Genomic DNA, 14,396 nt, shown 5'->3' on the forward strand with positions numbered 1-14,396 from the left:
TTTACTATTACGCTGTGCATTCAATGGTATAATTAACTATATTTGTGCTTAAAAACTTTAAAAAATATATATTTACATACAAAGTCTGGAGCGGATTAATTGTATTTACATACAATCCTATGGGGGAAATTACTTCGGTTCCACCGAGGTTCCACTGTATTACTGTCCGATAAAATTACAGGCATTTTACGGAAATACAAACCAGTATTACTGAGAGAGAAAATTAAAGGCACACAATACAGTGACGCAAATTACAGCCACATACAAGGTCCCTTGCCATTTAATATAGACTGTTCCTACTAATGTTTATGCACTACTGTTCTAGCGCCCGTTATTGTAATAGGCTTAATGTCTAATATATATATATATATATATATATAGATACAGTAGACCCCTATGAAGATGTGGTTCAGGGTTCACGGCCTCAGTCGTTCATGGATTCTTCCTTAGAACCTAACTAATAATTGCTAGTGGAAACCGCAAATGTCCACCGCAATTTTTTATGGCTTTTTTCGTGCCAATACTGCATTGTAGAGAGAACAGGAAGCAACCGTAGAGAAAAACGCGGCTTGGGATGGTGAAAGTAGATAATCCGAGAGCATACTACACTAGAACTTGAAACTGTAACTCCCAGCAGTCCCTACAGTGGCTCCGATTGGTCTTCTGCTGAGGGTGCAGAGGCTGTTGGGGTCCAAGGATGTCAGCGCGACTTTTAAAAAGGGGGCTGGTGACCAAAAGAAAAAAAAAAGTTTTTGTAAATTGTGTTTCAAGTTACTGTCTCTCTGCCTGCCTTCTGTTGGGTTACCTGTAAATTTGTTTTGTCCTGGATCGTTTAGTGGTTGGGGTCTGGATTGTCTGCCTGTGTACATGAGGACTGTAAGTGGATTCATTGCTATCCTGTGAAGAAAGGAGCTCTCCTGAACCCGTCTTCACCATTTCAGGTACTACTGGTAGGACTACCCTTACATTCCCATTCAACATGCGGATCTCTAGACTATCTATCTTCGTCATTACATTTCATCAGATGCCATGTTTCATGGACTTTACTGTATGTGTTTTGTTGGTGCTTTGTTGTCTTCTTCTTCTTTCAGCGGCTCCTGTTAGGGGTCTCCACAGCAGATCATCTTCTTTCATATCTTTCTGTCCTTTACATCTTGTTCTGTCACACCCATCACCTGCATGTCCTCTCTCACCACATCCATAAACCTTCCCTTAGGCCTTCCTCTTTTCCTCTTCCCTGGCAGCTCTATCCTTAGCATCCTTCTTCCAATATACAGTGGTGTGAAAAACTATTTGCCCCCTTCCTGATTTCTTATTCTTTTGCATGTTTGTCACACAAAATGTTTCTGATCATCAAACACATTTAACCATTAGTCAAATATCACACAAGTAAACACAAAATGCAGTTTTTAAATGATGGTTTTATTATTTAGGAGAAAAAATCCAAACCTACATGGCCCTGTGTGAAAAAGTAATTGCCCCCTGAACCTAATAACTGGTTGGGCCACCCTTAGCAGCAATAACTGCAATCAAGCGTTTGCGATAACTTGCAATGAGTCTTTTACAGCGCTCTGGAGGAATTTTGGCCCACTCATCTTTGCAGAATTGTTGTAATTCAGCTTTATTTGAGGGTTTTCTAGCATGAACCGCCTTTTTAAGGTCATGCCATAGCATCTCAATTGGATTCAGGTCAGGACTTTGACTAGGCCACTCCAAAGTCTTCATTTTGTTTTTCTTCAGCCATTCAGAGGTGGATTTGCTGGTGTGTTTTGGGTCATTGTCCTGTTGCAGCACCCAAGATCGCTTCAGCTTGAGTTGACAAACAGATGGCCAGACATTCTCCTTCAGGATTTTTTGGTAGACAGTAGAATTCATGGTTCCATCTATCACAGCAAGCCTTCCAGGTCCTGAAGCAGCAAAACAACCCCAGACCATCACACTACCACCACCATATTTTACTGTTGGTATGATGTTCTTTTTCTGAAATGCTGTGTTCCTTTTACGCCAGATGTAACGGGACATTTGCCTTCCAAAAAGTTCAACTTTTGTCTCATCAGTCCACAGGGTATTTTCCCAAAAGTCTTGGCAATCATTGAGATGTTTCTTAGCAAAATTGAGACGAGCCCTAATGCTCTTTTTGCTTAACAGTGGTTTGCGTCTTGGAAATCTGCCATGTTTTGCCATGTGCCATGCCGTTTTTGCCCAGTCTCTTTCTTATGGTGGAGTCGTGAACACTGACCTTAATTGAGGCAAGTGAGGCCTGCAGTTCTTTAGACGTTGTCCTGGGGTCTTTTGTGACCTCTCGGATGAGTCGTCTCTGTGCTCTTGGGGTAATTTTGGTCGGCTGGCCACTCCTGGGAAGGTTCACCACTGTTCCATGTTTTTGCCATTTGTGGATAATGGCTCTAACTGTGGTTCGCTGGAGTCCCAAAGCTTTAGAAATGGCTTTATAACCTTTACCAGACTGATAGATCTCAATTACTTCTGTTCTCATTTGTTCCTGAATTTCTTTGGATCTTGGCATGATGTCTAGCTTTTGAGGTGCTTTTGGTCTACTTCTCTGTGTCAGGCAGCTCCTATTTAAGTGATTTCTTGATTGAAAAAGGTGTGGCAGTAATCAGGCCTTGGGGTGGCTATGGAAATTGAACTCAGGTGTGATACACCACAGTTAGGTTATTTTTTAACAAGGGGGCAATTACTTTTTCACACAGGGCCATGTAGGTTTGGATTTTTTTCTCCCTAAATAATAAAACCATCATTTAAAAACTGCATGTTGTGTTTACTTGTGTTATATTTGACTAATGGTTAAATGTGTTTGATGATCAGAAACATTTTGTGTGACAAACATGCAAAAGAATAAGAAATCAGGAAGGGGGCAATAGTTTTTCACACCACTGTACCCAGCATCTCTCCTCTGCACATGTCCAAACCAATGCAATCTCGCCTCTCTGACTTTGTCTCCCAACCGTCCAACTTGAGCTGACCCTCTAATGTATTCATTTCTAATCCTGTTCATCATTGTCATGCCCAATGCAAATGTTAGCATCTTTAACTCTGCCACCTCAAGCTGTCTCCTGTTTTCTGGTCAGTGCCACCATCTCCAACCCATATACAGTAATATAGCTGGTCTCACTACCGTCCGGTAGACCTTCCCTTTCACTCTTGCAGATACCCGTCTGTCAAAAATTACTCCTGACACTCTTCTCCACCCATTCCACCTTCTTTTTCACCTCTCTTCCACAATCCCCGTTACTCTGTACTGTTGATCCCAAGTATTTAAACTCATCCACCTTCGCCAGTTCTACTCCCTGCATCCACACCATTGCACTGACCGCCCTCTCATTTACACACATGTATTCTGTCTTGTTCCTACTGACCTTCATTCCTCTCCCCTCTAGAGCATATCTCCACCTCTCCAGGGTCTTCTCAACCTGCTCCGTACTATCGCTACAGATCACAATGTCATCAGCAAATATAATAGTCCACGGAGACTCCTGTCTAATCTCATCTGTCAACCTGTCCATCACCATTGCAAATAAGAAAGGGCTCAGAGCCGATCCCTGATGTAATCCCACCTCCAACTTGAATGCATCCGACACTCCTACAGCAGACCTCACCACTGTCACACTTCCCTCGTACATATCCTGTACAGCTGTTACGTACTTCTCCGCGACTCCCGACTTCCACATACAATACCACAGCTCCTCTTGAGGCACCCTGTCATATGCTTTCTCCAGATCCACAAAGACGCAATGCAACTCCTTCTGGCCTTCTCTAAACTTCTCCATCAACATCCTCAGAGCAAACATTGCATCTGTGGTGTTCTTTCTTGGCATAAAACCATACTGCTGCTAACTAATCATCACCTCACTTCTTAACCTAGCCTTCGCTACTCTTTCCTATAACTTCATGCTGTGGCTCATCAGTTTTATTCCCCTGTAGTTACTGCAGTCTTGCACATCCCCCAAATTCTTAAACTAGCAAAATACCCACGCTTCACAGTGGAGAAGTAGTGTGTTAAAGAAGTTATGAAAAAGAAAAGGAAACATTTTAAAAATAACGTAACTCAGTGGCAGACCATGCATTTCACACCTAGGCCTTCAGTAGTGCTCCGTCTGAATCAACCCGCCCCTCAAAAACTAATTTATGGTTATAAAAATCATCTTAATATGCAGAAATACAGTATAAAGAGCCGTTGCATCGCAGATAGATAACTCCTGTAGCCACAATAAATGTCTTTATTGAATAGACAAACCAGGGATGAACAAGTTCCTTTCTATTGCAGGTACAGCCGCGACACACATAAAAAACATCAATAATAACTCATAAACTTGCAATATTATTTAGGAAAATTGCAACATTTTACTCACCAAAAATTTGGATTATTTGTAAACAAAATCCATCCTCCTCTCTTTCCTCAAATACAGTTCAATTACTCTGTCGTACGGATTATCTGTGAGCTTCAGTTCCATCAAAGCCTCACTTTCTATCGCCATCGAAGCTAATGCTGAAAGGCGAACCCGCCCTATGGTATTTCTGGCATAAGTTTGAATTTGCTTTAGGGCTGAAAATGTCCGCTCGACAGAAGCAGTGTACACGGGAATGTTCACCGTCAAATATACCAATGTGAACAGCTGCCCCATGCTCTCATTCAGATTTTTCTGATGAAGGAAGTCAAGGAGATCAGTGGGAGATTCTCCTGCAAAATCATCCATGGCATACATTACAGTCAGTTGTTTTTAGCCGAGACAGATCAAAAAGCGTTCGGTGGCTCTTGTGTTAAACAGGAGAAGACTGCATGCGTGAAATTTTTCTTGTATTCCTGCCTGGCAACAACTGACGGCTGAAATGAGATTGGTTAAATATTTTAATATGAAACTCCGCCTCCCACGGCTATCGAGCTGCATTCTATTACAGTATATGGACGAAAATATGTTCCAGTTATGACCATTACGTGTAGAATTTCTAAATGAAACCTACCCAACTTTTGTAAATAAGCTGAAAGGAATGAGCCTGCCAAATTTCAGCCTTCTACTTACACGGGAAGTTGGAGAGTTAGTGATGAGTGAGTTAGTCAGTGAGTCAGTCAGTGAGGGCTTTGCCTTTTATTAGTATAGATGTAAAGTATTCTGTATCCTGTTGGAGGAACAGAAAGCCCGTTTAAGAAGCACTTAGTGATTCGCACACATAAAGCATATAGAAGAACACATACAAAACAAAGCATTTAACATGCTACTTTAGTTACTATAGGATTTGAGAAACTAGTAAACTGAACAATTTTAAGATGAAGTTTACGACGTTCTACTTCTACTACGTGATTTGAGTGGAAATTTCGAGATTAAAGTTGACATTTCAAAATTTTTTTCCCACTTTGTCCCTATTTTTTTTTTCTCTATACACTAATAAGCTTCCATGTGACACTCAGACAATGGGCTACGACTCACCTTTTAATGGCGACTTTGATATCTGACAACTTCTTTTTTATTTTGGGCACTGTGTGACTTTGTGAACTTGAGCTTTCGAGTTTCTCTGACACTCTATGTCACTCGATCAACTTCCTTTTGCTTTTTACACCACGGTTCAAACCAAGAAATAGTACATTTTTCCTTGCCTCCACTTGGTATTCACTGAAATTCTTCTATTTTCCCCTGTGCTTTTGCCATTGTCATTTAACAGAATGCTTAACTTAAGGGCTATTTATAAGGATTTGCATATTCAAAGAGGCGTAATTCTGGGAAGAGACTGGGTGGGATGGCAGGTGTGTTCATGTGTGTTACTTTTCACGCTGACCGGGATTTATGGAGCAGAAGAACATAGAAGTTGGCATACACACAGATTTATGCATCTGGATTTTTTTTTGCACGTACGCACATTTCCGATTTTGTCCGTACGCCATGTTTTAGTGTGAATTCTATGCCATTATGCATGAGGCCCCAGGAGTATATATATATATATATATATATATATATATATATATATATATATATATATATATATATATATATATATATATATATATATATATGCATGCAAACATACACACATACTGTACATATAAATGTAGTACCTTCAAAGTTATATATGAAAATATCTGTACAAAGTTTTACAGCCTGGATGTTATGTTTTCATAAAGCCCCATATCAAAAGTGTTTTGCTACAGTAATGGGGATGGTGGATGGGTTATTTAAATTATATAAACTAAAATTATATAAACTTAACTCATTAAACTGAACTTAAGGACTGAATGAAGGTAAAGAAGGGCTCACCTTCTCTTGAACCTTCTCTTAAAAATAAATATATTATCCATCCCTATTATAGATGGATTATCAAATAATATGAAATGCTGTTTGGTATAAACCTGTTTCTTTAACATTTTATTAAAATAAACTGCGAATGAATTTCATGAAACAATTTAATATCAAGAAGGCCATGAAAGAAAGGACAGTAATAATCACTTTCGATGTTTACGAAGTGAGAGACAGAACCAAACATTTGAGGTAGAGGATGGGACTCTCAAATGAAACTCAATGAGTGAATGTAGGATGTGAACACATTTAAACTGCAATATATTGGTGACCAACCAAGGATTGCCTGCTGCTTTTAACCCAACAGGGTATGTTTTGGCTTCCCAGTAAGTTAGAACAAGAAAAAGTGGATGGATAAAGGGATGGAAAGAGTCACTACTGAATAAGTAAAAAGTAAGGAAGAATGATGTGGTTAAGGTTTGTCAAAATATGGTCCATTACAGAAGGATCAGAAAATCAAAGACTGGTTAAAAAGAAAAAGGAAGAAGATATAGCAGGGCGAGCATCAGACAGTGAGAGCTAGATGGAAGGCAGCAGCACAGCTTAGGAGGTTAGTGGCAGGGCAAGGTTGTGAGGAGAATTTTGTTTTGGGACAAATCATGATGTAAGCAAGCAAGCAGAAGGAGAAGGCTGCTAGATTATCTGATATGTTCCAAAAATTAGGAACATAGACAGGGGCAACAAAGTAGAAGGGGAAATTTTGTCATGTAATTATGGTAAAAAAGAAGGGAAGCAAGGGTGAAATTATGTGGGCTCCTGGGCCCCCAAGATGTTTTGAGGTTAGACACCAGAAGGATGCTGAACGATAACATAACATTTTCAAGTGCAGGCAGGAAACTCCCCTGTCCCCTTGACAGGAACCCAGTCCATGGCAGGGCCTATTTGCACACTCACTCAAACACCACATGAGTTAACTTAACCCACACATCTTTAGTAATGTGAGAGGAAAATTGAAGTACCTGGAGTAAAAACGATTTAGACTCGAGAAGATGGTGCAACCTTCATGAGGACAATAACTATTTGCAGGATAGAAGGAATTTGTAGGATTCGTTAAATTAACTGCTACTCAAAAGAAGATGACTGCAGTGAAGATGGTAATGGACCAACCCAGAAGAGAAAAGTCCAAATAATGACCAAGATGACAGCTCAGCTGCCACTTAAATAAACATAGCTGCATGGACAGGCAGTGACAAGCCATTTCTGAGTATGTATAGGAAGCAAAGAAAGGAAGAAAAAAATGGTAAATTGAGGATAGTGGCCAATCAACATCAAACCAGAAAATACAACATACAAAGCAGAAATTCCACTGTGAGAAGACATTCAGTTGACATGTATAATATAGCAAATATAAACATAATAGAGAAAGTGGTGTGGAAATCAAGCACAGAGTATTAATGAGTTACCAGGAAGCAGACATTTCTGTAAGGCCAATATACAGGGGGTGAAGTGGAAGACACTGCAGCAGACAAAACAAGAAAGTTAGATTGGGAAATCCCTGAAAAAAGACACCACTGTTCAGATCTTTTGGTGAGACAAGCAGAGGAACTGAAGGCAAGTCCTGGTGTTTTGAAAAAAAAAACAAAAGAGAGAGAGAGAGAGAGAGAGAGAGGCAGAGTGTCCCACCTTGCTTTAAATAACTGAGCATGACTGACTAAAATGAGCTTTGCCTGACAGAAAGAAAGCTGTCCTCCTCCTCTTTAAACTTTCTTTAAAAAGCAGCAATAAATATGTAATTAACTGATATTTTCAGGAAATCAATGGCTGTTAACCAATTAGTGCTTGATAATCACTTTTGTGAACTTAAAAATGCAATGTAAATTATGATGTTGAAATGTAAAAGTAAAGAATATTAATCATTGTATTTTGTTGAAATAAAATTCATGTAAAATGTTTTGAAATATCTTTATAACTGCAGGGTACCAACAGCAATGGAGAAATAAGAATCACATACCTTCCTCCAAAGTCGACATAGAACCATTTTTGTAGCAGCTCATATGTTAAAAGAGTTACACCAAACTGTGGAGATGATCTAAACACTCGAGCTTCAGATAAAACAAATACAATAAATTTAATAAACAGATCAATAAACAAGAACACAACACACCTACGAACAAATAAAAAAAAACACAGAAATTCTAGGACTGTGGAAATGTTACTACTCAAGTAAAAGAGGCCAATTCCATATCATAGACTACAAATATAATTATTAATTGTTTTATACTGGACACTGTTAATTTGTTTAATGAATGTTTTGCCTTCATACCTGTAGCACCCTTCCACAAAGCCCTTGGGCCTTCTTCTCTTAAAATTTTTCTAAAGCAGTCAATAACCCCACTGTAAGTTGTCTGTCCTGCACGAGCTGCCACTTGCAACCTGGTCTTGATAACATCTGCAGGGGTCACTAAGGAGGCAGCAGGCATACCTAAAAAGAAAAACAGGGTTAATTTTGCTTTTTATCCACCACAGTGGAAGAATTCTGACAGAAGGTGTGTCAAGCTATAAATTACAATGAAAGGCAGAACATGGATATTCCAATGTCTGTGATTGCTGTTTTGTTTTACATATTCTAATTTACAATTTCTGAAAAGTGGCAGTTTTACCCATAATAGGGCCATATTAAAATAATAAATTGTATTTATAGCCCGATTGACTGTTTGGTTGTAGGGATGACTTACTGTAGTTTGAATAGTGCAAATATTTGAAAACTGTCCCTAAACAAACCATACATTCTATTACTGCTCGATAACAGATAGTGTGCACAGAAAATAATTTAACAATACCTTCAGTTTATTTTGGCACTTAATAAATGGAGCAGATTTTCAATAATGCAATAATTTCCACTTTACTTTTCTTCCAAACCATGGAGGCCTGTATTCAAACTTCAGTAAAGAAAAAAATGTTAAAAGAATGCCTCAAGCAACATTTATTATTTTTCCATCTTGAGTTTGGTCCAAACCAAGATGGCAAGGATGAAAGATTCAAGAATCTCCTTGAAACTGGCAGCTCTTTAAAAACTTATTAATTTTGTACAATACTCCTTCCAGACCACTATGGTTTGGCGACAAACAACAGTGACTTTTCAAACAGTAATTTCTAATGTATGTGTTTGTCACTTAAATGGATTATTTCTAGAAAAAGAGTTTTATTTTATATTGGATTTCTGAAATGATCACCTAGATTATATATAACTAAATATAAATCCCTTTATGCTTTTGACTATTATTGTAGTTCCATTATGTTTATTTAAGCATTCTTTGCTGGTTTTCACATAGAGTTTCTTATATTTCGAATAATCTGCCAGGATATATATTATAAAGTGGAAAAACTCCCTATCCCTGGCAAAGAAGAAAAAAAGCAAAATATATCAAGGCTAAATTGCCTAACATTTTAATTAGGCTACCACAATGGAGACAGTGGTCACAGGCAGACCACAGACTTCGTGTGTGCTTACCAGCTAAGGCTCCGGCTAGCAGAAGACTTCCAGGCCCTATATGTCCATTCTCATCAGCAAGGGCGGCTTTAGTGTGAGCGTAACAGGGGAAGTAAATGGCAGAGAACGGGATGTCACGGAGGAAGCAAGCTTTTGCACCCTGGTAGAAATAAGCCACAGAGTAATGCTCAACATATGTTAGAAAAACTTACTGAAAATAAGCCTGGAACACAACTGTGAAGAATACAATACTTAAGAAATGGAACAAAATTTAAATGTATTTTTTTAAATACCAGGAGAAAAATAGATGTGAACACATTAATATATTGTTACAGGAAAAGTGATATTTATAATACTATATTATTTCTTTTTCTGAAGAAAAATAAATGATCTTTGAAACAGGTTTTATAAAATAAAAGGGCATTCAGTAAAGTAGTTTCAATGCCAAGGACTTTACAATTAAAACTGCATGAAATTATTGACTTTTCAAAGAATTTTACATCTGATATTGGTGTATTTGAACATTAGTCATTAATGCACATTATTTGAAAATCACTGCAATGACTTCACAGCATAAACAATAGAAAAGGGTGTTTGAAATGAGACCCTATATGTATGTTACAACTTAAAGTAACATCATTTTTTGTTTGTCATGTTTAGTCAGTCAGTCATTTTCCAACCCGCTATATCTTAACACACAGTCACGGGGATCTGCTGGAGCCAAACCCAGCTAACCCAGGGTGCAAGGCAGGAACAAACCCAGACAGGGCGCCAGCCCACCGCAGGGCACACACACACCCACACACCAAGCACACACTAGGGGCAATTTAGGATCGCCAAATGCACCTAACCTGCATGTCTTTGGACAGTGGGAGGAAACCAGAGCACCCGGAGAAAACCCACTCAGACATGGGGAGAACATGCAAACTCCACAAAGGGAGGACCTGGGAAGCGAACCCAGGTCTCCTTACTGCGAGGTTGTCATGTTTATTTATATACAAGTAATCCAATCAAGCAGCAAACTCAAAACTCTGTTTATGCACTGGTTAAGCAACAAAATACCATCAATAACATACTTTAATGTTTTACAGATCTATAGTATATGAAAATGATTACATTATTTCATACAATTTGCACGCATAATACAATAGCATAAAATCAAATATGCATGCAAACAAAGGAATAAGCAGATATCCCACAGTATGAACACTTGAATGACAGGTTAATCAGTGAAAGTAAAATGGCAGAATATTTGTGAGTATAGGTACTATATGTTAATGAGTGTGTCTATGGCGGAAATTGTCACTCAGCAATGAAAGAATTGTTGTGCCTGGTGTACCGCTGCCTCAGGCCAACCAAATCATAATCATTTTAGTGGTAATAATTAGAAACCCAGTAAGCCTATTGTGTACCTAGGCCTTTAAATTAATATCAGGGCTTCGGCCTGGTGGGGTATCAGACACTTAGACTTGGTGATGTCCATGCTTTACTGAGCTGCTTCAGGATCCTGGATCTCCAAAGGATAAACAAATGTGAATCCCACACAATGTTTATATAGCTACCCCTTTTTGCTGTGTTTGCAGGATTTAGACAAAAAAAATTGTGAGGGTAAAAAAGTTTCTAGAGACTAACAGTGAGAAATAAGAGGAAATATAAAGTGTTATTGTCATTTTACACAGTCTGAATTTTTTGTCTTAAAAATCTGGATGAGAAGAAGAAAAAAAAGAAAAGAAAAACAAAGTGAGATCAAGCCTGTTCTGATTTCTTTTATGCCAATTGTAATTTGTTTATGCTTTTTTTCTTCATTTTGGACTTAACGGTGGATTCTTAGCAAATGAAAATGGTACATTGGAAATAAGTTCCTGTATGTACCTTCACACCAAAATCAAAGTAGAAAATAAAAATATGGGAAGTGCTTGGTCATTGTATAGTCTTTTATTGTGTACATTCTGTGATCATCACAATATTTAACAACACTACAGTTAAATCAATAATCAAATCTTATATTCATTTCAAATAAAAGAAGCAAAATATAAATGATAAATTAATTAGCCCATTTTAACTGATTTGAACAATTTCACAAAAGGATCAAATTCAGATGCCAATAAAGCTGAAATTTTAATTTGTGTCATTGCATAGGCAAACCTGATTATAAAACATAAAAACAGTACGGACACACAACTAGTTATTTCTAAAGTGTTGAAGGGTTGTTTTTCTTTTAAGACTCAATTCAATTAAAGGAGCTCTGAACTATTGTGGAAACATACAACTTCTACTACAATTGATTCTAAAATGTTGGCATTGTACTCTTTAGTAAAACATGATGTATACCTGGTATTACATTTTTAGAAAACAGAATATCACAAAATTACCATCATGCTTCATGGACATACAAAAAAATCTCAAGAAATCAGTGTAACAAAGAAAGCATACTGCATTTGGTGTGAAGAATGTTATGCACAAAAAATGGATCTGCTATTTTACATACTTTTGTAGTAATAAAAATACACCCGAGTTCTCATCAGAAAGTGAGGTAAGTAAAAGGATTGTCATAAGAAAGTGCGCTAGCTACACTAAATATATTCAGTGCCTGACACTTCATTTAATCTTGGTGACAGATGTACTTTAGCATAAGTGCTTCAGTATATAAGCATGTTCCTTAAATTTTTTCCACACTTAGTCTTAGAGTCAAACTTTAGTTTATAGGTCTTTTTTGTATTTTCTTCATTTTTGGACCTTGAGTTTTCCCTTACACTTACCATTTGATTCAGCAAGGTCTAGGTTGTTACTTATTCAGCTCATGTCCAGCCTGATCTCTGCACTTAAATTTGTTTTCTTGCTCTAGCCATCCCATGTTGTTGTTGGTTGGGAGCATGCGCTGATTACAGCACATTGCCAGCCACACCTACGTCACGGCAAACCATCCGGATTGAGATCCGAGCGCAGCGGGTGACACCTCAGCACCCCACTGAACAGTGTGAATTGCTGTAAGTAAATAAACATTGAACCTGTGAGCTTGTGTTTACTGTATTTATTGTTACATAAAAACAATTGCAATGGATTTTTTTTGTGGAATTTGGAGGCCATCTGTGGGCTAACACAACTTCAAACAGAGACAATTATATAGTCATTTTTGGCCCAGTATTTTGAAACCTAACTATGGCTATGAATTCACAATGATCTACAATACAAGAAACAAACTGATAAGCACTTGGATATCCATTTGTTTTAGCCACTTTCTCTAGTTTAGTTGTCTGGGACTGAAGACCATCCCAGCAGCACCAAGCACAAGGTAGGACTCATTGCTTGATGGGGTGCCAGTCTATTTTATAGTTATACCATACACTATATTCTACAATTTTAATCCTTCGAAACTATATACTGGCATTTGTTTTAACAGTTAAAACTGATAATACTATCAAATTTCCTGTTCCAGTTAAAACACCATCAGTTCCTTACAAATGTCTTCTGCATCTGCTATTAACAATTTGCAGGGGTGTTGACTTATGACTAAATAGCTTTTTTCATGGCCAACATTATATGACAGGCTGTAGGGAAACAGGAGCAATAAACTGTTTATTTGTGTTCAATCATAACTAAAAATGTGGTTTACCAGGAACTGTCACGTTGATGTGGCATATACAGAAGGGACAGGTACTTACATTATTTTTTGATTTTGTGCTTTGTGTTCACTCTACTATTACTATAGTTAAAAAGAATAAATGTCACTATTAAAACAACTCTATGTTAGAAGTCAATGTGGAATTTAAGACGTGGAATAAAGGCCAATCCAATGAAAATATAGATGTACAGTACTGTATATACATGAAGCATGCAAATACACATTATTAGTTAAAAAGATAGAAGTAATTGAAACATGCTGCCACTGTGCACTTACATTCTATCCATGTAATATTATATCAAGCAGCAGCATTCCTAGAAATGGAATGACTTTACAATTAAGCTTTAAAAGCTTGGGTACAAGCATATTTATTAATTACAAGCAGTTCTGGAGAAAAATAACTTTTAAGGTGTAACATATTGCATGATGATTGTTTAAGTGGTTATGATAAAGACATGCGCTGTGCAAATTCAGCATTTAAATTACCAAGCAGTTCTTTGTTTTGACAATAGCAAACCCATGAAACAAACAAAAACAACTTGACACAATGCAACCTTTATTAGAGTAACCAAAACTCAATCAATGTAACTTAATTATATAGACCTTGGTTCCAGGGAATGAGGCAAAACAACTCTCCCACAGCATGATAAACCTCAGTCTGAGTACAGTCCATGGGATTTTCATTCACTGAAATATAATCATTATATCAGGCAGCCAACTCTATACATGAACACACCTTGGATTACTAAATACTTTGCTTTTAGCAAAACATGCTAAATAAATAGTAATTCAGTACATACTGTAGTAAATTATGACATAAATTGTAAAGTAAGAAAATGCCAATATTATGTTTATTTTAATAATCGTCTTTTCCAAAGGTTTGTTGAAAAAAAAAAAAAACTTGTTTTATCAAGTACTATTTTGCCTGTCCTAAATGCCCGCGATGAAATGCAGTAAAAAATGGAAAATATCTGCTAGGACGTGTCAAGAGTGATATTTTGTGTTTAAAAAAAAACAGCATGAGAACATGTTTGTGTGA

At 37.4% G+C, this 14,396-nt stretch overlaps 1 protein-coding gene across 2 annotated transcripts in view; it reads right to left on the reverse strand.

Moving 5' to 3' along the window:
- Nucleotides 1–14,396, reverse strand: part of LOC120515885 (calcium-binding mitochondrial carrier protein Aralar2) — a 234,224-nt gene that overhangs the window by 3,714 nt on the left and 216,114 nt on the right. For both annotated transcript variants that reach the window (XM_039737241.1, XM_039737240.1), the window contains exons 15-17: nucleotides 9,757–9,895; nucleotides 8,569–8,727; nucleotides 8,257–8,347 (exon numbers count right to left, since the gene is read on the reverse strand). In XM_039737241.1, the coding sequence (XP_039593175.1) occupies nucleotides 8,257–8,347; nucleotides 8,569–8,727; nucleotides 9,757–9,895 (389 nt within the window). The remainder of the gene's footprint in view (nucleotides 1–8,256; nucleotides 8,348–8,568; nucleotides 8,728–9,756; nucleotides 9,896–14,396) is intronic.

This window comes from Polypterus senegalus, chromosome 15 (assembly GCF_016835505.1).
Source record: "Polypterus senegalus isolate Bchr_013 chromosome 15, ASM1683550v1, whole genome shotgun sequence".
Taxonomy (NCBI): domain Eukaryota; kingdom Metazoa; phylum Chordata; class Cladistia; order Polypteriformes; family Polypteridae; genus Polypterus; species Polypterus senegalus.